Here is a 22,788-nt window from a genome sequence, read left to right on the forward strand (position 1 = left end):
CAAAAATTCACATTCAAGCAAACCACCTAAACATGAGTGAAACACTGATGGAAATTTGAGCTAGTTTTCCACAATGATTTTTTTTCTAAATTATAGCAAACTAATGCATAACTATGCAAACCAGTGTAACCACAGAAATAGCTTGTTTACAATGTATGTATTTATTTTCTTTGCAGTATACAGCAGGCAACAGCAGAATAACAAATAAATTAACATATAATACAAATGTAATTTACATACATTTCTATCAACAATCCTCTAATAGTGAGGTGATCCATTAAAAGAGGTTACAATTTTGCACTTGTAGACATTTTTAACCATTGTCCTTTACACTATGTGTATGTAACAGTGAGGCATGCTCATATGAACTTTATACTTACAGCTCTCAATAGACTGCAAAAGAGTGCATGAATCTGCAGTGCCTGTATAAACAGCCCCCTATATCAGTAAGTAACCACCTATTTGCTGTCAGTCACATTTAAAATGTAATTTTGAAAAAAACGCAACACCATGAACTGGGGGCTGTGCGACGGCCCTCGAAGGCCAACAAAGTATATAAATAAAAAACTGGATTGGTTCCTGAACAACCACTTGAACTGAATGGACATAGACATCAATGTAGTGGAGAAAACAATAGATTAACATTTACGTGTATAGTGAGCGATGTTATCACAAAGTGACAGCAACATTGTCACTGCTGGTCTCTGCGTCACAGTCTTTTTCTGATGGTGCAGAGACTGGCATGTCTCGGAGAGTGTTTGGGCCACTACTTGACTGCCCTAAACTTTTGTTTGGGAAGTCTGCTGTTGACTCAGCCTCGGGCTCCTGCTGTGGGGCTGTCGCTAAAAACCGAACAAAAGAGAAAATGTTAGGTGTTAGCTATGTGGCTGGTGATTATTCAAGTGACCAAAGGACTAACAACAGATGGTACTAGTTTATGTCTTCTAGTCTATGTGTAAATGTCATCAATGACATGTTGATTGTTGGTACCTGACTGAGTGCAGGACTTCATGTGCTCTGGCCAGTGGGCTTGCTGACATGGGTAATCACAGTAGCTAGTGTTCCAGCAGCAGTAGAAGATGGCCTCTTTTCTGCAGTTAGCGCACCACTGTTTCTTCTTGGTTTCATCCACTGCTTGCTGCTTTTCAAGCTCCATCTGTTTCTTCACCTCAGTCACCAACCTCTCCCTTTCCTGCTCCAGACTTTGCCTCATCTCTGCCATTGTCAGCTCTATAGTGATGTATACAAAGTGGTCAAACACAAGAAGAACCCTTCACACTCATCTGGTGTAGCCGCCTGTATGCACATTATTTTGCTGATTCATGAAGTTCTCACCAAGATTGTGCTTCATTTCTGACAACTCCTGCTGATGTAACCACTGCAATTTTTCAATTTCAATTCTCAGTCGTCTTATCTGAATTAAAAACAGGTAGGCACCTTAGGGTAAGCAAAGGGTCATATTTGAAGCAACTGGTACTGTCTTACATTAATACATTCTCTAAAAGCAAACACCTACCTCTGCTATTGTATTCCCCGAAGTACTCTTGGAAAGGTCATTGTAGATTTCAGTCATTGTACCTTTGATGGCATCCATTATCTGAAAAGGAGAAGGCCACATAGGTCAGACATCTAACCACTGCATGTGTGGAAATTAATATTAAACATCCACAGTTTTCCTTTAAAGCTGCAAGCCCTGTTCAATGTGTAAGGGAAACATAATCATACTACAGTTTGAAACATCTGATTTTCTATTTAACTTTCACAACAAGAAGTGAATACAAATACACTATCAACCATAACCATATGACCACAGACAGGTGACGTGAAGGTCACTGATATCATTACTGATGAACTTGTTACAACGGCAACTGCCAATAAACGTGTATGTTGGCAGTGGAGGTGGGTGGTGCGGTAATTTGCAGATGGGTTCTGGTGCTTCCAATCTTGGACACACGTGATGAGTAGCTGGAGCTCCACTATCAACAATAAACATGGATGAAAGAAAGCTCCTCACCGCCACAACATTTTGTCACCACAGCAACAAGTCAACCCAACTGTGTTCAAGCAGTGGCGCTCTAACTCTCAGCCGGTGCTGAATTGAAAGAGACTCAAGCTAAAAAAATACAAGTCTGCCACTGTCCGCCATACTGCTGTTACGACAGCTACCATTCCACTGCTATTTTGTCAACACTGCTTACTTCTTTCCAGGGAAATAACTGTGTTCATGGCGTCACAGTTGACACACCAGGAAAAAAATACAGACAGGCAACTCCTCTCCCCCTGCAATGGGAACAGGATCATTTGGCTGTAATTAGTGAGGGGTATACTCGTGTCGGGAAAACCTGTGTGTACAAGGGTGTGTGCAGTGGGAAATTGGGATTTGGCAGCCACAGGCCAAGTTCTGATTGCTTGATGACTGGGTCAGAGCATCTCCAAAAGTGCAGGGCTTTTTGGATGTTCTTGGTCTGAAGTGGTTAGTACCTAATAATGTTGGTCTCAGTAAGGGGGACTGGTGACAGGGTCTTGGTTACCAAAGGTTCATTGGTGCCCATGAGACATGAAGGGGGGTTGGAAGTGGTGTGCCACATTACTATACATATGGATGTCACTTTGACACCTGCCTAAACATTGTTGCAGACCAAGTACATCCCTTTGTGAAAACAGTATTCCCCCTCAACATGCTCTAGAGGTGCCAGAGCATGTTGAGGGGCCTCCCAGATTAGGATCAGCATTTGACTGGAACCTTCTCAAGGTAAACCATATTAGGTTTGCAAAATAATGTCTCTGATGCATGGTGTACTGGACAGCCAAAAATGGGCCAATAATCAGAAGAGAACAGTGAAGTCAAGAGGACTTGAATTTTGTTTAGTAAAAATGTAAGAAAGACAGTTAGATTTGCTATCTATCTTCAAAAGATTCGCATGATGCTTCTGACGAGTCAGGACAGCAGTGAGGGCATAAGAGCAGAAGGTGCAGCAGGAGGCTACATGGCAGTCAGCACAGTAAATAACATCTCAGCTGGAATGTGATGGACACGGAACCAGTGGAATCCCAGAGTGACTACTCATCAAACTAGACCCAGAGCCAAAGGCAGGTACAGCGGCAGTAACTAGCCAGGTTCACCATCAGTCAGAGGAGGAACCAACTGTCGGGAGCGCTATCGAGGTACAACAACGGGAGGAGCAGCAAGTCAGATTCTGAAGGAGAGGGGAGTGCTTTGAGCAGGCAAGTGTCAGGGACGAGATGCAACGACCAGTTGAGAAATTTGCTATTTACTCCAAACGATTTAAGGCCCACAGTTAAGATGTGGATTTTCGCATATGTTGTCCAGTATAGCCTGAAATAACATTAAATGATTGCCACAACATTCTTATCATATTCATTATTTGGAATTGCGGCCTGTGTAAGCCCCACAACACAGCCAGTGGGTATTTGCATACATGACGTTTTTTCAGCAGTATGTTCTGTATGTGTTCAGGCTCCTGTGCCTACCTCCTCATCACTCCAATCTCATATGCACTTTGCATTCGGCACCTTCTAAATTAAAAATTAAGCACAGGGTCTTCCTTAATGACAGTGACCTCTTTCAGCAAGATATGTTCCCTGCTACACTGCAAAAATGGTTCAGGAATGGTTTGAGGCACACAACAACAAATTCAAAGTGTTGGCCCCCAATTTTCCCCAAATCTTGATCTAATCAAGCATCTATGGGATGTACTAGAAAAAAGTCAGATCCAAAGAGGCCCCACCACACAACTTAAGAAGACACAAAGAATCTGCTGCTAATGTCTTGGTGCCAGTTACCACAGCACAGCTTCAGAGGCCCTGTGGAGGTCTCGAGGAGTCAAAGCTGTTTTGGTGGCGAAAGGGGACCTCGACAATATTAGGCAAGTATTAGCAGATCAATGTCTGTCTCTTTCCCTTGACATTGTATTTTCAGAATGATCACAAGTTTATCTAAGTCAAGATTTCTAAATATATGCAAATGGCTTCAAAGTCTTATCTTAATCACAGTCATTCAGTCAGCAAATGAGTGCCAAAGTTACAAGATAGGATGGAACAGTGAGGACTGTAACGTAAAATGCAAAATGAGGAATTCTACGAACTTTGTTGGTGTACTTGGCAATGTCTGCAGCAACATCTGCAGAGGCAGTAGGGATATACAGGTCTGTGGCCAGTGGTGACGATGAAGCAGCTAAACTTGATGTTGCCATCATAGAAGCAGAGGCTGGACTATTGGACACCAGGGTGACAGCTGAAGTAGATGTGCTGAGTGCACTGTCTTTCTGTTGAACAGCTGTAAAAAAAAAAATCACTTTTAGTCATTATGAACAAACCCATGGTAAAATATTTAGCAATATTAAAACTGATGATGGAATCCCATCCATCCATCAATCTATTTTCTACCGCATATTATGTATTTAGCACCCCAAAATTGGGTCATACAGAGTTATGTCAGAGGCTGTGAATCTCAAAATCCTCCATCAAAAATAAATGTTTTATGTTTTTCCTACACTCATTCAGTCAAGACCCGCTCCTACTCTGCCTCCAATCAGCTAGCATTTGGTGCCTTGTTTAGGCATGTGGATTGAGATCCAATCAGAGGAAAAGTAGGGTTGTGGGTAGGTATTCTGGGAATGTGCTTCCATTTGTCAAGGTACTACTTGGTCAGTGTTTAAACCAAAATTCTGATTTGATATGTGGATGAATTACGGAAGAATAAAGCTAATTCAATGATTCAGACCCAACTTGAAGTTTAGTTAATTGTAATTGTAAAGTGTAAAGTGGACATTCCCTGTGAGGTACTTCGGCATCAGGCTGATTAGTGAAACTCCCTTTGGAAATTAGCAGCTGATAATCAGCTGATTATTCTGTTATTGAAAATCATTTGGTGTCTTTTGGTTATGTAGCCACATGCTTTTTTGACTGTTGAAATATGGTAATACTGAGTCGATTTTTGATGTTCTTTTCATTTGATGTTGTCTTGTTTGTTCCTCTTGTGTCAACAAGTAAGAAAATACCTTTGTTTGTGGAAAAATAAATAAATTTAACACAGAAATATACATAGAATGGAAGATATATATAACAAAGGAAAGCAATTTTGGATACTGAGTGTTGTTTTAACAAATCTACTAAGGTATAAGCCAAAAGGATGTTAAAAAGGAGAACATTAAATCAAAGTTGCATTTTTTTTCAATCAAAAAAACACACTGCTTCGACCAGTGAATGCTTCAATGCTTTGGTTGACCTGGATTAAACCTTTGAAGGGAAGGATACTGGGGCCACTCCTGTAAAAGTGAAAATAAAACTCTGGCAGTTCTACTACATTTTGCACAGAAACAATCCTCCATCAACTTCAAGTAATAGGACGAAAGACAGAAATTCTTCAGCTGCGAACATTGAATAAATAGGAGTTCACTCAAAAATGTTTTGCATATTTTCACTCACAAGGAGATTCCAGAGAGGAAAGAGTTTCTATCCATGAAGGATGTAAATCACTGGTAGTACTTGAAAGAAGTTAATATCCCTCAGATTGATGCAGATGTTGGTTTGCTGACTGGATGCTCTGTGCCAAAGGCAACAGATCCACAGAAAGTAATAATCGGCCAAAGGACTGGCCCATACATTGTTACAACCATCTTGAGTTGGGAAATAAACGAGACAGAAGGGTCCCTGAAGAATTTAGGTTTAGTTAATGTCACTGTGAAGTGTTTCGAGGACATTCCCTATCTGTCAGACACTTTGGCAATCAGCTGCTGATTATCAGCTGGTATATAATAGCTGGAAAAAAATTGGTGTCTTTTGTTTATGTAGCCAAAGGTTTTTTGGAACACTGAAATATGGTAACCTTCACCTGATTTTTGATGTTCTCTTGTTTGCTCTAAGGAACTTTAAATCAAAGTTGCATTTTTTTTATCGGAAGAAAAACAAAACAAGGCCCTTTAGCACCAAAATACTGCCTAACTTGGTGAAATATGGATAAGTGGTTGAAACAATGCCCCTTCACACCCATGGGAGCAGGAGAAACTGTCAGGGTATGCTGTACAACAGTGGAAGAGTCCTGACTGTAGAAACCATCAGAGGGAACATAGCAGGAGGTTGGACATTTAAGGGGGTGCTGGGCTGGACTGGATGGTCTGGGGAAACACCGATTTAGCATGCATACACCACCATCAAACATGCATGAAATCTCACCTTCTCTCTAATTATTGTTACCAGAAGTCATTTCAGTACCAATTGACCCCAAGTCTGAGTAATGCTAAATTTAAAAACAGACAAAACTGTGACCATAATCATGCTATCTACCTTTAACAGCCTGCCTGGTCTGATAACGTGCGCTTTGTGAGGACTGGGGTCCCGAGGATGATGTCAAGCCATTTCCAGTTGCTTGCGTTTGGCTCAGCCCATGTGCCTGGCCATGCCTGGGTGATGACCCTTGTATTTGCGTGGTTGCCACTGGTTGTTGGTTTTGTTGCTGACGCTGCACCTTCTGCATATGCCACTTCTGTGAGGACGTCTGAAACTTGGCAGTGGGATTCCACACTACAGCTCTCTGCACCACTGGCACCGTCTCTCTAGGCAGCAGCGGCCGTTGTTTCTTCAAAGCAGGGGTGGTGGAGGCTGAGGAGGAGGAGGAAGAGGGTGGTGTTGCGGGAGCATTGGACACAGTGGCAAGGCTAATAGTTGCAGGAGAGGGAGTAGTGAAGGAGACCATGGTGATGGGAATGGCCATAGAGGACTGTGAAGAAACACTGGAAGGTGTGGAGGGGGTTGTGCTGTTTAGAGACGGGAGTGTCGAAGGGGTCAGGGCTTTACCTTAAAGAAAAATTAGATGTATTATTTACCAGCTTCAGATGAGCAGAGGTAGTTATATTTCCATTTATAGGGACTCTTTCACACCTGCCTTGTTTCATCTGGAATTTCTGATTTTTCAGTTTAATCCATACCAAGATCACAGATGCAAAACCTCATCCAGACTACAGCTGGACTACACAGTAAGAACATGGTCCTCATGAGAAGTTAGAACTCAGTTTTCAAATTAACCACAGTCCAGTTGGCATGGCTTGACCTGATACATATGTAATATGACCTAATACACAATGCAGACCAAAACACCATGCAGTGTGGTTTGGAAGAGGATGATGGTAAGTAGAGAGGAGGGGCAGAGTGTGTCTGTATGAAGAGGAACTCTGCCCTGCACAGAGAAGAGAGGCAGTTGTATGATAATATATTGTGCCAAAATGTTAAAACCAAAACCTAACATGGCAGCTAGAAATGATCAATAAACTAAATCAAATCAATCCCTTCTTCCAAGTCTTTATCATTTTGTGGTACAATTAATGTAGCACAATTACTTTAAACTTTGAGAGAAAGATGTTGCTCCACTGTTCATCTGCTGTCAATGTGATAAATAGTGATTTTCATGCCCAATTTTCTTTCTACTTGATGACTCATCTTTATGACCATGTTTCATTTTGCTTGTAAATGTTATGTTTGCTGAACACAAGATGGTGTGAACAATAACTGAAACAAATGAAAAGTAGCAACTGGTCCACCAATTCAAACCAAAGGAAACAGACTAAAGGTGTGAAAGCCCCGAAAGACACACAAATGGACATCAAATTCAGTGTGTTCTTGCTAATGTTCTCAGTAAGTGAAAGGAAATCTCACCTTCAGTTTTACCAGCAGGTGACTCCTTGACAGAGGTGTTGTCTTTCCTGCTTCTCTTCCTGTCCTTGCCTCCCTGTTCCTCTCCAAGGTCTATAACCAGTTCCCGCTCTGAGTCAGAGTCCTCCGCTTGCACAAGTTGCTTTGCCTCTTCTTTCTCCTTCTCCCTGGGAATAGGTGATGCTGGTGGTGCTTTGGGCTTCTCTGAGCTCTCTTTCTCTGAATCTAAGCTTGCTTTCTCTTTAGCTGGAGGTTCTGATTGTGTTGCACTGACATCCTCAGCTGCAGACTCAGCTACCACAACTGTGTCAGATTTGCCCTCCTCATCTGGGTTTGGAGAAGTTTGGTCTCTTGTTTTGGAAGGATCCTTCTCAGTTTCCTCATTAGGTATTGTATCCTGGGCATCCTTGGTCTTTAGCCCTTCATCACTAGCATACTCACTGTCACTGGTGTCTGATTTATCAGAGTCTTCCGAGTCACTGTGTTCCACACATTTATACACATCAACAGAGATTTCGTTGATACCTGCAAAGCACAGAAGTTTGATACCTCAGCACCATTTGATGTGAGATGAGATACCGAGGGCCAAGGCCAAGGGCAAGAAAGTGGATTTAGTATAAAACAAAAATTTCATGACCCAACATTCCCACTGACATTGACCTTGTCAACTAATACAAACATACAGAAGAAGTGTTGCTTCCCAATAGAACATGCACTGACCTAGCTGAGCTTTGCAGCTCTCAATGGTTTTGTCCAGGTTCAGCTGGAAGCGGCTCTTGATCTGTCTTTTTGGGGAGGTGAGAACAGGCGTGGCGCCCTGCTTCTGCTGAACTGTTTCACTAAGCTCCTTAAGGTCCATTTCTGCTTTACTCCGATCTGAAAGAATACTAAAACCTATGAGTGGTTCACAGCAGTATTGCCACTAGAAAAAGATGTTACTTCCAGCGTTTGTTAGGGTTAAGTTAGATACTCAAAAATAGAGGTACCAGTATGGACCTTCAAGCGTACAAATCCTTGTACCCTGGGGTAGGGTGGGGGTGGGGGGGATATCCATTAGCGAGACAGTTGTTTAGCTTTCTTTTCTTTTTTTTACCCTTTCTGTTAATCAAAAGATGCACTAATGGCCTCTTTACGATTAATATTGTATTTTTGAGGCAACAAATGTTCAACCTTTGTCAAAAGTGTGCCTGTGAGCACAGAACTGTATTTGTCTCATGCCTCAATTTTTGAGTGTGAATGAACTCAGAACTTAATCATAGTATTGTCATACGTCTTACTCTGTCAGCAAGAAATTCACCTAGATTGAGGTTCAAGATGCTTCCTGTTGGTGGGGTCTTCTCCTGCTTGGAGTTGCCAGGAGTTTGGGAATTGAATGGCTTAGGGATGTCTAAGGAACCACCAGCTGGACCAGTCTGAGGATGGGCAGGCGATGCTGTACAGAGATAATTAAAGTTAAATAAGACCAGAAGAAAAGATTCTCTCCTCCAATGGAAAACAAAAAGCCATCTGCTAAAATACCTGTACAGTCCATCGTCTCCTCTCCTACATTGTGCTGGCTGTTTGGGGCTTTAGTCTGGGACTTTTCTATCGTCTCCTGTTCCCCATCTGAGCCTGTATGTGCAGAGGAGGTGGTGCTCATGGGAGAACGAGGCATGTCATTGCTTGGGAGCCGGCGCCCTGCTGCGGTTCCTACACTAACTCCAGACATCATTGTCCTGGCTAGGTGGATCTTGGGTGATGCAGTCATATCAAAGCTCAGTTTGATCTTTTCTTGCTTTTCATGTTTGACAGGGGTGGATAAAGGGTTTGATGGGTCCTGCAGCATTTGAAAGTTGTTATCAGGGGTATAAGGTGTCCTGAAGGGGGCGTAGTTAAACACTCCAAACTTCTTCCTCATGTTCTCCACGTAGACCTCCATCTCTTGCATGGCACTGTTGAAGATGCTTTTGGTCTTCTTCACAGAAAAAGGAATCTCTTTGGACATGAGGTAGCAGTTGTTTAAAGGGACCCAGGCCCTGAAGGATAAAGATTTACATCATCCTGTGCCCTATGTAACAACACAGTTTGAAAGGTGACTCTAGTAAGTGAAGTAGAAAAAGCTGATACCTGTCATGCTGCCCAAAGAAGCGAGCATCCACCTGTCCATCTTTGTCCCGCAGAGCTTTAGCAGGCCAGAAGGGAAATCCTTTTAGTTTGGCCCACACCAGAGGGTGTGGGTTACTCTGCAGACACATAACAAAACACTGAAACTGAGTGCTTTTATTCCAGTGATGTATGCATTCAATTTCAATGAATGAACTGTGACAAAATAATTTTCATCAACAACCCTTTTTTTCATGACTAAGACAAGACAAAGACAAGCCAAAAAATAGATCTGTGATGATAAAAAATGTGGCAAAATACATGTTGTGATTTCATTGATGAGACAAAAATGTAAGTTATGAATTACAGGACATGTAAAAAGGACAGATTTTTCCCTCAACTGTGCATCCTGTCAGTCTTTCAAACTGAAAACAATGCATCCCGTCTTTGACTGACGTGCCATGCATGGGACATGCGCACACTTCCCTCCCAGGTGAAACTGCCTCAGCCTCATGGGCAGTGGTGGCAGGATGACTTACCACTTTTATTTGTGTGTAATCCACTAACCCTAACCCAAATAAACACATACAATGCAACGTTTTAATCAGCGTTTTTACCCGAACGGCCGGCCGTTTAAATTTATTACAGGCAGTACACGCGAGTATGTCACTTAGAACCTGCAGAGATGAAACACGTTTACTTGTTGCTGTGGATCGTGTAGATCAACACATCCACTAAGTCAGTGACATTTTTAATAATAAGGAATTACCGTCTTGTTTAGGATGATGTCTGGTGTTTGAGCGAAGAGCAAGAGAGAGAGAGAGAGAGAGGCATCAGCTGATGGTCGACAGACATTAGCTCTTTAATAAGGGTGAGCGGCGCTGTTGGCGATACTTTCCCGTGAAAAACTGGACTAAAACAAAAAAAAATTTAAATAACTAAAATCTGACTAAAACTAATATGTATTTTCATCCTATGACTAAGTTCATGAATAGCTGCCAAAATTAACACTGGATGTATGTTTGAATGGGTAAACAATCTGGTAGAATAAAAAACAGAACACTTATTCAGCTTACACAAGGCTCACAGAACCAGTTGTCTCTCTTTTGGCAAGCAGACAAATAACACTCAGGACACACTTCAATCTCATTCATCTGCAAAGAAAGAAGTCAAATTTCATCAGTCTATCACAATTCTATTCAATGTTAACAATCTTTAATGACATGAACCACATACTAACCTCATGTTCACAAATTTTTACTATCACTTTAGCTGTGGCAGTAAGTTTGTGATTGCCTGAAAAAGAAAAAAAATCTGTGTTAAGTAGCGTGTTTATAATTTCCAGTACAACCATTATTAAAAATAACCATGATATTTAAAAAAGAAATCAATATTGATACTAAAACCTATCAGCTACGTTGCATTTATAATAAGTCCAATTCATTTGTATAAAGAGGAAAAATACATATTATTCTATTATTCAAGTTATTATCATATCTCTATCAATCTACAAGCTAAAAAAAGTGTTCACTGACTTCAAAACACTGAACTCATCTAATCATATCTTCAACCTATGCTAGATTAGTCTTCAATATGATAGATTAAGCAACATACCACCATTGTATATGATGCAGTTGTGCAAAATCCACTTCGCATCTGCCAAGAAGGCCTCTGTGCAGCCATACATTTTCTTTTTGATGTTCTGTGGTTCAAAAAGAAGACAATGGGCACTACTAGCATTTTATTCTTCCACTCAGGTTCTGTGTTCATATCATCTAAAGATTGCTTGCTTTTTTACCTTCTCAAGTGTGCAAAGATCCATTGGGTGAAAAATGTACTCTGCATAATCTGGATGCTGTTCAAGGGACACAGGTTTCTGGAAGGGCTCAGTCTATAACATGGTGTAGACAGAGGAGAGAATGAAGGTAAACAAACTCACCGGCCAAGTTCAGTGCAAAACCTTCCACTCCCATCGCACATAAACAAGCAACCACCATGCTGCTACTAAAAATTCTAAAATCGCTTCAAACAAAAGGAGGAAAACCAGAGGAGGAAGAAATCATGACGGGGTCTTGTTAGTGGTGTAATTGATTACCCAATTAAAAGTCTTTCTCTGCGTGGAAGCTGCATGGGGAGAGCGAGATGACAAGCGGGGATGATCCTGAAAGAGAGTGAGAGGGGCAGCTGTATCCTCACCACCAGCTAGTATGTTTACCTTCATGGTTTCCAGCCATGACAGGCCCATTATAGTACAATGACTATGATTGTTAGTTCCGCGATAGGAGATTATTTGCACATGCAAGTAAATATTATTTCATGCTATGTTCAGCTATTACTTGGGGCTGCAGATCTTAAAATCTGGCACGACTGATGACAACACGACGGCCAGAACAAAAAGTGTGTCATTTGGTTGCATAAGCACTCTAAAAATCCAGACCGGCCAGAAAAGAGCACATGCCAATATCAAACTGATAAATATGGACGTACAAATAGACAAAGCAAAATTTTAATACATCAGCTATGTCATCAATTGGTTAGCATAAACACCCTAGAAAGACAGAAGGACCAAAATACTTACACCTGGTTGCTTCATCTTCTGAAGGGCAAACTTTAGTAGGTAAGACAGCTGTTCTACAGTTAGCATCATCATGGCTTTGCTCTGAGTCTCTATACACTCGGCAACTGTTATTTTCTAAAAGACATCAAGAGGAGAAGAGTTTTACAGTTTTTATAATCCACTATAGCACATAATGTATCAAGGCACATGTTTTTCTCCTACTGAGAGTGAGGACTGACGACCTAAATAATGGAAAAAATACTAGGACAGCGTTTGATTTTGATTTCTGGCTTTGACACCCATACACTATACATATTCCTGGGTGAGTACCTCACACTCCGGACAGAACCAGTCGCCCTCGGGCTCAGCTGGTAGTTTGAGGCACTTGGCGTGGTACACCCTGGGGCAGAGCTCACAGCAGAGCACCTGGCCCTCGCGGTGGCACAACCAGCAGTAGAAGTCATTCCTGCCGTCCTGCGGTACAACATCAACAGGGTCTGTGGTGAGTGCTGGCTGCTTCACATAGTAAAAGGGACCATGTCTTAGTTCTGACTGGAATGCAGGCAAAAGAAACACAAAGTTGGGGAAGGTCAAAATCAGGCCGGACACTAAAGAAGCCAAGCAGACATGCACAGCATCAACAAAAAGCACACTGTTGTCACAACACGGACTGCACTGAGCACTGATAAGTGATATCCACTCATAATCATTGAGATTTAAGGACCAAAATTATTTTTGTATTTTATTGTATTAATTATTTATTATTATTTTTGTATTTAATTATTTGGAAGCCTACGTATTCACTCCAAGACAGGGGACTTTTTCAGATATCTGATTATGGTTTGTTTTTTATAACATCACCATCATTGATGTGCAAAAGAGTGAACAACCTTGATTAAACTGGCAAATGCTTTTACAGTTAAAGTAGCAACTAAACATTTACAAGGGTCAACCTAAAGTATAACTTGCTTGCAATGATTTCCCAAAGCCGCAATTGTGAACTGCATTAGGGACAAACCAAGCAAAGCATGCACAGAAAAATGCAGGTCCCTGGTCATTTAAAAGTAATCACAGTATTTCTTTCAGATTGTTGAGATTTAAATTGCATTTTACTTGGTGACTACAAACATTTTCAGATACAGGCTTATTTAGCCTTATTTTTATTGCCAGACAAGCAGCTCAATACCATTCTCTCCTCTCTATATGCATTAGGGAGCTTAGTGGCATAAATGCTAGGAGTTGGGCAGTAGAAAAAGCCATCTCAAAAGTCATCAAATTCACCTCAAATCAAAATGGTTGCTTTTTCTGTGAAAGAACAGTTTTTGAACGGGATATAAATCCAGAATGACTTTCCTGGCCACAGGCAGTGATTGAGAGTACATCAAAAGCGCCACTGTAAGTTCACTCTACAAAGCAAAACATTTGCCGACAACTAGAAGAGCAATTGATGCTACTAAAGATGCCTGACTTATAATAGAGGGTCAGGATGGTGGTTGGTCCAGAAAAACTACTTCTGGGACACACACACACACACACACACACACACACACACACTAAAATTTACAGGGTTTTTAGGTTGAAACCCTAACCCAAGTAGTTTCAGGTATGTACATGATAAAATGAGACCAACTCAGATTTTCAGTTTTTTTCACAGCAAATCATATCTACGAATGCAAGAACCATTTTGAAGAAAAGTGTATTTGATAATGTTGTGACTGCTGTATCTAATGCCCAGCGTTCATTGCAGCTCCGAAAATGCAGAAAAGTGGTATCTAATGAATTACCCAAAGAGTTGTCATATCCCTTCAAGGAAAGATAGGGACAATGCTAACCGATGATCTGAAACCTGTTATCAGTCTGTTCACTTAAACTGAACAAATACTGGATATAGGAGCCAGACTGGCAACAGTCAGATTAAAAATCACCAATTGCATTTATTCATACAGATATTACACTACAAACTGATACAGAACTTAAAAGCCACCAAGATTATATCATGAGAAACTATATGTCCAGGGCTGGAAAAAGATAAAGAAAAAAGAATTTAAAGGCTAGCTCCCTTATAGCTTTTGGTTTTAAAGTTATCCTCACAAATGAGATCAAACTAGGGATGCACAATTTTTTTTATCAACTCCATATACTGATATAGTGCAACTTGTTTGTCTGATAACCAATACAAATATGTCCACCTTTTCCCCACATATTTCCAGAGATAGTCAGGTCCCTGTAGTAAAGTTAACAAATTATTATATATTATAGTCTGATCGAGGTCGGTCACCAGCAGAACAAGACATTAGATACAGTGTGTAAATGTGTATAAGCTATATTATCAACTGTGTAAAATAATAATAATAGTTCAACATACACTACGAGTGGAAACACCTTCTCATTTCATGTTTTTTCTTTATTTCATGATGATTTACGTTGTAGATTCTCACAGAAGGTATCTATACTATGAATGAACATATATGGAATTAAGTAGTAAAAAAAAGTGAGAAATAACTCAAAACATCCATCCATCCATCCATCCATTTTCTTCCTCTTATCCTGTTAAGGGTTGCGGGGGGCTGGAGACTATTCCAGTGGCTTTCGAGCGAGAGGCGGGGTTCACCCTGGACGGGCCACCAGTCCATCACAGGACCAACACATATAGACAGACAACCATTCACACTCACAGTCACACCTACGGTCAATTTAGAGTATCAATCATGTCTTTGGACTGTGGGAGGAAGCTGGAGTACCAGAGAGAACCCACACAGGAACAGGGAGAACATGGAGACTCCACACAGAAAGATCCTGTGCCCGAGCGTTGACTCAAACCCGGACCCTTCTTGCTGTGAGGCGACAGTGCTGACCACTGCACCACCGTGCTGCCCTTCAGCCCTACTATAAATACTAAAACTGTACGTGGGGACGAGGCTGATTGATACTCTAAATTGACTGTAGGTGTGACTGTGAGTGTGAATGGTTGTCTGTCTCTATGTTGGCCCTGCGATGGACTGGTGACCTGTCCAGGGTGAACCCCGCCTCTTGCCCGAAAGCAGCTGGGATAGGCTCCAGCCCTCCCGTGACCCTTAATGAGGATAAGCGGAAAAAAATGGATGGATGGTAGGGCTGAAAGATTTGTGGAAAAACATCTAATTGAGATTTGTGTGACATAAATTGGGATTGCAATGTCATGTGAATATTTTTTGTCCCAATCCTTAGTCAGTGGTCATTGTGTAATAGTTAAAAATGTGATGGAGCATACCACATTATACCATCAAACTATTATCTGCTCTCAAATGCTAGGATGAGAATTTAAGATGAGGACCTAAAGGGATGATCACTTTCTATGTTAAAGAAAGTAAAAGACACAGATTAGCTTCAGCTTTACGAATACATTGCATGGATCGAACAAACTGTTCTCTTAGATAATCTTTCTTTCAGATTTGCACTTCATAGTCGCCAGCGTCTCAGAACACACAACACAAACCGGTATTTGCTAAGTTTAAAGCACCTACATACATTGGCCTGAGGTCACTTCCAAATGTGAGTGACCTGACTCTGAGCTGCTGAATAATTACGTATTGAGATTAATCGGAGCTGTTAAAATTGGCGAATTGCAATGTCTCAAATCGCGATTACGATCCAAAAGCGTACAGCTTTAATGTATGGCAAACTGAGACTTACTGAAGTAATGTCAGTGACAAGCTTCTCAATGGCTGCATGCGAATGAAAGTTAAATCCATATCTGTTAAATCACTTCAGCTGGGGCACGTTGTTTCTCCATTTGGAGTCTGTTCAAAAGCTCTGTAATCTTGGTTGTGTTTACGAGGCTCCTCCTGTTTATTTCTACTTCAGTATTTGCTATGAGTACAAAAAAAAGAGTTTTTGCCCAACTTTTGAGATGGCCATGGATGCCATGCTAGCAAAACAAGTTGCTGTTAGCAGTAAACCACCAGCCAAACAGAAGCACCATACTGTTACAATCTGCAGGTGGTCAGAGCAATAATGTTATGCTCCATCAGTTTCACAGTGATGCCTTTAGAGGGACCCCTGTGGCGCATTGGTTCAGTGCATACCATGAGGCTGCACAGAGAACCAAGGATCAATTCCAGCCCAGAGTCCCATTCAGCATGTCATCCCTGCCCCTTCCTGTCATTACTTCAATATAACTATCTTATAAAAAATCTAAAAAAAAAAAAAAAAAAGCAGTGATGCCTTTAGCCCTGGGCTGGTCAAAAATCACTCTCTATCTTTACCCAGGAGTGGAGAAGACATATTTGTTGGACCACAGTGTCCTTTATTTTAACAAACTCCAGTCATGCTGATGGCATGGCTCAGAGGTAGAGTGGCTGTCTCCCAACCAAAGGGTAACTGGTTCAATCCTCACTTCCCTCAGTGACCATGTTGAAGTATCCTTGAGCAAGATACTGAACTCCTAATTGCTCCTGATGGCCCTGCGACGGGCTGGAAACCTGTCCAGGGTGAGCCCTGCCTCTCGCCCAATGTCTGGGATAGACTCCAGCCCCCACTGTGACTCTTAACAGACAAGCAATATAGAAAATGGACTGACAGTTAGGCTGATGGCTCCTGGTCTTTAATGGCATGAACCACGCTGAATAATCGTAGCAAATAGCAACTTTCTGTTTTAGACACTTAGAAAAAATTACATTTGAACAATGCAACATTTTGCTCATCCGTTCTCAGCTCAAGCAGCAACAGATGATGACATCATTGCACCATGCACAGCTCCCTTGTGCCAGGGATATGACAGTGGCCATTCAGTAAAGGAAGCAGAAGGTTATTATTTTTATCAATTCGTTATATCCTCAGACATCAATAATTTTGATGATAACAATAATTTGTTTTTAATGACAATATTGCCAGATATTGATAAGATTGTGCATCCCTAGATTAAACATTGTGTATCATCATGTTTCTGGAATATTTAAAATACTAGCCATTATTCAGAGGTCAAACAAACATTATTTGGCCAAAGAAGAGAGAAATTACATCACACAGATGTAACTGTAGTATTGATTATGTGTCCCAATCCTACAGCAGACTCTCGAATACTGGTGAAAACTCAAGTATAAATTACATTCTCAAAAGTTGAGTTTTTGACTCTTTCTTTAAAAAAAAATAAATAAATAAAAGTAACAGAATTAAAATGAATTCAGCCTCATCAGCTGTTCGGTATCAAACAGATCAGAGAATGCATGCTCCTGACTACCTAAAATGTGACTGCGTTAATGTGTGAACATGACCAGCACAGCAGGCCTGCAAAAACACATCCACACTTGGTGAACCAGCCCTGGATAAATGAAGACTTAATATCACACTCTTAATGACCACCAACCTCCTTTCCAAACACAGAATGCTATCTGATGTTGTGTACCAGTATTTTGGCACCTACATCTGCTGTACGGACCACATCAGTGCAATTACAATTTCCTCTTTGGAAAATACAGCAGATTTAGACCAACATTTTTATATATATTTGGGTGATGGGTTGTGCCTTGATTCTTACCTGGTCTTTGCTACTGCTAACAGCGCCTGGTTTCTTCTTCTTTTTCAAAGGGCAGGGGGAGGTTTCAGCAGAAGAGTGACCATTAGATGAGTGAGAAGGACTAGTCATCTTCCGTTTTTGGGTCGTGCGCTCTGTTGACCCCATGTCTGAAACCGGGCATATACATATCACACACAAACCAGAAAGGACAACACGACGGCCTGTCTAAAGCAATCAAAAATATCATCAGGTAGAAATGAGTCTACAATGAAATTGCTGTGTACAACAAAAACAGAAATAGATACAGAAATACAGCTTTGACGGCTTTGATATATTCTCACCTTTGGATCTTGTTGAGATCTCCATCCCCCGAGTTTCTGTCTCAGTCTTCCCTAATTCTTCTGCCACACTAGTGTAAAAAAGAGGTATTATGAACCATTGTCTGAAGTTGTACAAGTTTCTAATTGTTCCTCACAATACACCTTCCTTAGAGATTACAGAAGCATTCCAAGGGATTTACATTAGTGACCCTTCATTTCCTATCATCAATCGGCTACACAATATCTAATAAAGGCAGAACTTTCCCAATTATGACAAATACGAAAACAAAAACAGAAAAGGTGGGAACAAAACAACAAAATGACAAGGACAGTCAGGGCCACACTACTAATCCGTACCAGTGCATTAGGATTCCAGATTGATTTGTACAAAAGCAAGTAAAAAATTGTCCTTAACTGGCAAACTCTGAAATCCCCATTCACAGTCTGTTTTGTTTTATACTACTGAAGAAAACTGTGAATGCTATAAGCTGAGAAAATCCAATATCACACGTCAAAAAATTAGCAATATTGGCTGTGAGAAAACCGAAACAAACTAATTTTATGTTTCATTTAACCTTAATGGTACAAAAAGCTCTTTACAATATTGTACGTCCTTCTCTCTCTCTCTCTCCATCTCTCTCTCTCACTCACTCAACCACACACAGACATATGAGTTACACACAAGTTGCACACTGTCGGAATGTTTGAGTGTAACATACAGAAATATAAACTCCAAAATGACAATGTAGGTGAGGATTTATACTTCTGCAGTGGTCTGACTTTGTCCAATTACAACTTCAGTTACACCAAAAAAATGCTTGTGGGTGGCGGGCGTCTGTCACGAGTTTCTTCGTGTACATTCAATAACGTGGCTATAATGGAGCAAATAGGTTTGGGAGTTTCAGCAAACATTTTTGAACAGTGAAAGGTCAGAGGAGATGGTGTGAAAATGAGACTGTGGAAATGTATGTTCAGTGGCAGATCAGACAAAGCTGTTGCGGTCTGAGTTGGCAAAATGCTTGGTTACATTTTCAGAGAGGTGCGCCAGAGCATAAGGTATGCAGCAATGCATAGATTATGGTGTTGACTGGATACAGAAGTATAAATCAGTCTGATGTGTCAAACTTCCACAGTTTTCACATTCTTGTAAGGGACATTCCAGCAGGGTAGAACAACCGGTCAAAGGCCCGGGCCTTCAAGGGCCAAGGACAGCTGATTACATTCCACAGTAACGACAGAGTACCCCTTAAATTCTATGGCTAGCCTTGTACAGACTGCAGTCTCCTGCCACTAGCTTGGTGTTGGGTGAAGTGGTGACGAGTGACAAGAACTGAGAAGCAGGACCCAAACAAAAGCATCAGCTGGTGCACTATTAGTCTTTATTAGAACAGATTTCAAGGGGGTGTAGCCAAAGTGCAGGTGCAGGTTGGTACTGGGGAATCCAAAGACATAGGGGCAGGGACACCACATATCCTTTTCAACAGAGCAGAGCTGTCTGAGTCTCCAGGTGAAGGGGATCAAGTAGGTCTCTGACAGGGAGCCATACCCTGCAGGATCCCCCCAGTTGGTTGGGGTGCAGGCAGTGGAAATCCCAGATCAGACACTGGTCCAGGATGTGCCACGCGGGCACCCACGAGCACTCCTCCGGCTTGTAGCCCTCCCAGTCCTAAAGGTACTGGACACCTCGCCCCCAATATCGGGACTGTAGAAGACAGCATACCACATAGACTGAGCCATGTGTCATACAGTTACACGAAAACAAAATGATTCGCAAAGTCTCGAAGCACATCATTAATCAGATTTTGAAGCACTGAAGGAGCAGGCATGACCAGGTGTTCACAGTGTCTGGAAGGGGTATTAAAAGCAGTCTTCCACTCATCACCCTCGCGAATCCTAACCAGGTGGTAGGCATTCCTTGTGTCCAACTTGGTGCATAGCTTAACCCTCTGCAGTACTTTGAAGGCCAAGGAGATGAATGGGAAAGGATACCCGATGATGCTGTGATGTTGTTCAGTCCTCTATAACTGATGCAGGGCCCCAGAGTCTCGTCCTTCTTCCCCACAAAGAAAAACCCTCCACCTGCCGAGGAGGAAGAAGTGCAGATAATACCTGCACTTGACGACCTAGTGATTGAAAGTGTCTATTGCCTCTTGTTCCCCTGTGGACTGAGCAGATAGGCGTACCCTTGGGGGGGGGGGGGTGTCATAACAGGTAGCAAGATTATGGCACAGTCATATGGTGTGTGAGGAGGCAGGGATATGGCTCAGGACATGTTAAATACATCCCTTAGGTGGTGATACTCAGGGAGAACCCGAGAGAGGTCGGGCGCAGGTTCATGATTCTGGGAGGGGACAGGTACCGCAGCTTGTCAGAGGCAACGCTGATGACACCCAGAGCTCCACCCAAGACCGCTCTGCTCATCCAGGCTAAATGTGTGCTGTGCTGGTATAATCAGGGGTTTCCCATGAGCTGGAGCTTAGATGCCTGCAACACACAGAAACTGATGGTTTCAAAGTGTACCGGCACCATCTAGTGTGTGATGGTCCTGATGATGTGGCCATCCAGTGAGCCGGCAGAGACAGCGGAATGGTGAGAATCCCCAGCTGCTTGGCCATGTTCTCGTCTATGATGTTATCATCTGCCCCAGAGTCCATTAGAGCCCCAACCATCTGGGGTCCAGTTAGCAGGTACGGACGGACATAAAACAGAGGTTGGGTTGGGGAAGAGGTGGTTTCTCTTGTCTGGCTAGTCAGTATTCCACTACCTAATGGCGAGACTGCTCTTTGTGCTGGACAGGTCTGGACAAATTGCCACAATACAGGCAGAGGTTCTCCTTCACTCGCCTGGACCACTCTTAAGGGGTCAGCTGGGTCTGAACCAGCTGTATCAGTTCCTCCAGGAGGTGAACAGAGAAAGTGCTCTGGATCTGCTACTGAACAGGGAGGACTGGATAGATCATGGCTCGGTTACAAACACTGTGTCTCTCCAGGAGTCACTTGTCAGTCCCTCCCACCAGTCTGATCACTTTATCCAGGTCCTCTGGGAGGTCCATGGGTATTAATTGATCCTGGAGTTCCTCCGACGGCACCTCCAGGAAGACGTCCAACAAGGCAGCGGGATTCCATCGGCTCTCAGCTGCCAGCATCCAGAACTCCACAACATATTCACCAAAAGTTCAACCTCCTGTCAGCTTTACCAGAGCTCAGGCTGCCTCCCTTCCGGGTAATCAATGCTGGGAGTTGGCCTGGAGTGCTGTTGTGAAGGCTGGGAAGGAGCAGCTAATCTCTGAGCCCCAGCTCCACCCGGGGGTGGAAGATGACGAAAGCAATCCTGGTTCGATCTATGGGGTAGAGCTGAGGGTGGAGCTCGAAGTGGAGGTTGCACTCCCTGAGGGACAGGAAAGCGCTGGTGAAGCAGTTGTGGAGGAGGAGTTATAGGAAAGTGGAATATAAAGTGGAGTGGAGACCGGAGAAACACCAGAAGTCAGTCTCTCTATCACACAGGCCAACAGCGCCAGTGAGAGTTGGCTTGCAGCCAGGAGGCACGACCATGAGATGCAGGGATCCCAGCTTATCCTCCTGGATGTTCATCCTCTCGCCTTGTGCTCAGAGCACAGCATAGATGGGTTCAAACGATACTGGGTCCATTCTTGGCTAGATCATACTGACAAGAAACATGAAGCAGGACCCAAAAGCATCAGCTGGCGCACTATTAGTCTTTATTAGAACAGATTCCAAGGGAGGCCAGATAGGAGTGTGGTCAGGCATAGGTCAGTATCGGGAAATCCAAAGACGTAGGGGCAGGGACACCAGGATTATGCGAGGCCGGCAGGCAGGGAGGAAGACAGGCAGGGTAAGCAGGTAGGTGGGGAAGGCAGGCAGGGCAGGCAGGATTAGGGAACACAGGTTTCGGCCACCCCGGTGGCACATCAGTTAAGTGCATACCACATAGGCCAAGGCCGCACAGAGAATCAGGATTTGATTCCAGCCTACATGTCATTCCTCCTCTCACTCCCCTATCTGTTATCTCTGTACTATCAGCTGTTTAATAATTAGCCAAAAAAAATAATAAAAAAGTACACCTCCAGCAGGGTTTGCTGCCGGTGTGCTCACCCGTGGAGTGGGGAACATGTGGAGGGAGGCGTGGCTTGCCAGAAGCTGTGACAACTGGGGCCTTGTGAGTCCCTGATCACCTGAATACATCCCTGATGCTTACTGATAATTCCTCACAATAGTGCATATATATACACACCACTAGTTAGATAATTAGGAAGTTAGTAATTATTTACCACTAGACCATACATTAGATGGGAAATGGACATTGTGTTATCTTCCCACAGCAATAACAAACATACATCAGGAATTCACTATATTGCATTTCTACTGATATCCAAAATACTGATATTTTTACAACTGATATTATCTGTACTATGACTTTCACATTTTGTACATACTGAGAAACATATGCAAGCATCATGAATTTGAAAAAATAACAATTTGTTTTTTTCCCAAAAATTTGGAAAAGCCCATCAATCATATGTTCATTGTTGTTTCCTATTCATTGATACTGATTGAGGATAATCAAAATTAGCCCCATACAAATATCATCCATCAAAATGACCAATATCTGCTTGTGCCGATTATGTTATTGTGCATAATGAGCCAAAT

At 42.3% G+C, this 22,788-nt stretch overlaps 1 protein-coding gene across 9 annotated transcripts in view; it reads right to left on the minus strand.

Moving 5' to 3' along the window:
* Positions 1-151: 151 nt before the first annotated feature.
* Positions 152-22,788, minus strand: part of zmynd8 (zinc finger, MYND-type containing 8) — a 28,428-nt gene continuing 5,791 nt past the window's right edge. For 5 of the 9 annotated variants that reach the window (XM_086198575.1, XM_086198571.1, XM_086198576.1 and 2 more), the window contains exons 2-21: positions 18,143-18,210; positions 17,823-17,968; positions 12,638-12,859; positions 12,329-12,442; positions 11,846-11,911; positions 11,549-11,641; positions 11,365-11,452; positions 10,991-11,046; positions 10,827-10,904; positions 9,775-9,890; positions 9,187-9,683; positions 8,966-9,100; positions 8,389-8,544; positions 7,672-8,193; positions 6,307-6,816; positions 4,107-4,297; positions 1,517-1,597; positions 1,336-1,414; positions 991-1,230; positions 153-842 (exon numbers count right to left, since the gene is read on the minus strand). In XM_086198575.1, the coding sequence (XP_086054701.1) occupies positions 670-842; positions 991-1,230; positions 1,336-1,414; positions 1,517-1,597; positions 4,107-4,297; positions 6,307-6,816; positions 7,672-8,193; positions 8,389-8,544; positions 8,966-9,100; positions 9,187-9,683; positions 9,775-9,890; positions 10,827-10,904; positions 10,991-11,046; positions 11,365-11,452; positions 11,549-11,641; positions 11,846-11,911; positions 12,329-12,442; positions 12,638-12,859; positions 17,823-17,968; positions 18,143-18,167 (3,588 nt within the window). In that variant the 5' untranslated portion in view covers positions 18,168-18,210 and the 3' untranslated portion in view covers positions 153-669. Of the gene's footprint in view, positions 843-990; positions 1,231-1,335; positions 1,415-1,516; positions 1,598-4,106; positions 4,298-6,306; positions 6,817-7,671; positions 8,194-8,388; positions 8,545-8,965; positions 9,101-9,186; positions 9,684-9,774; positions 9,891-10,826; positions 10,905-10,990; positions 11,047-11,364; positions 11,453-11,548; positions 11,642-11,845; positions 11,912-12,328; positions 12,443-12,637; positions 12,860-17,822; positions 17,969-18,142; positions 18,211-22,788 lie in introns of all 9 variants that reach the window. The other 4 variants (XM_086198574.1, XM_086198573.1, XM_086198580.1 and 1 more) reach the window with 4 other exon arrangements.

Source organism: Aulostomus chinensis, chromosome 3, assembly GCF_037954235.1.
Source record: "Aulostomus chinensis isolate RoL2024-O1b breed Wild chromosome 3, RoL_Achi_v1.0, whole genome shotgun sequence".
NCBI lineage: Eukaryota > Metazoa > Chordata > Actinopteri > Syngnathiformes > Aulostomidae > Aulostomus > Aulostomus chinensis.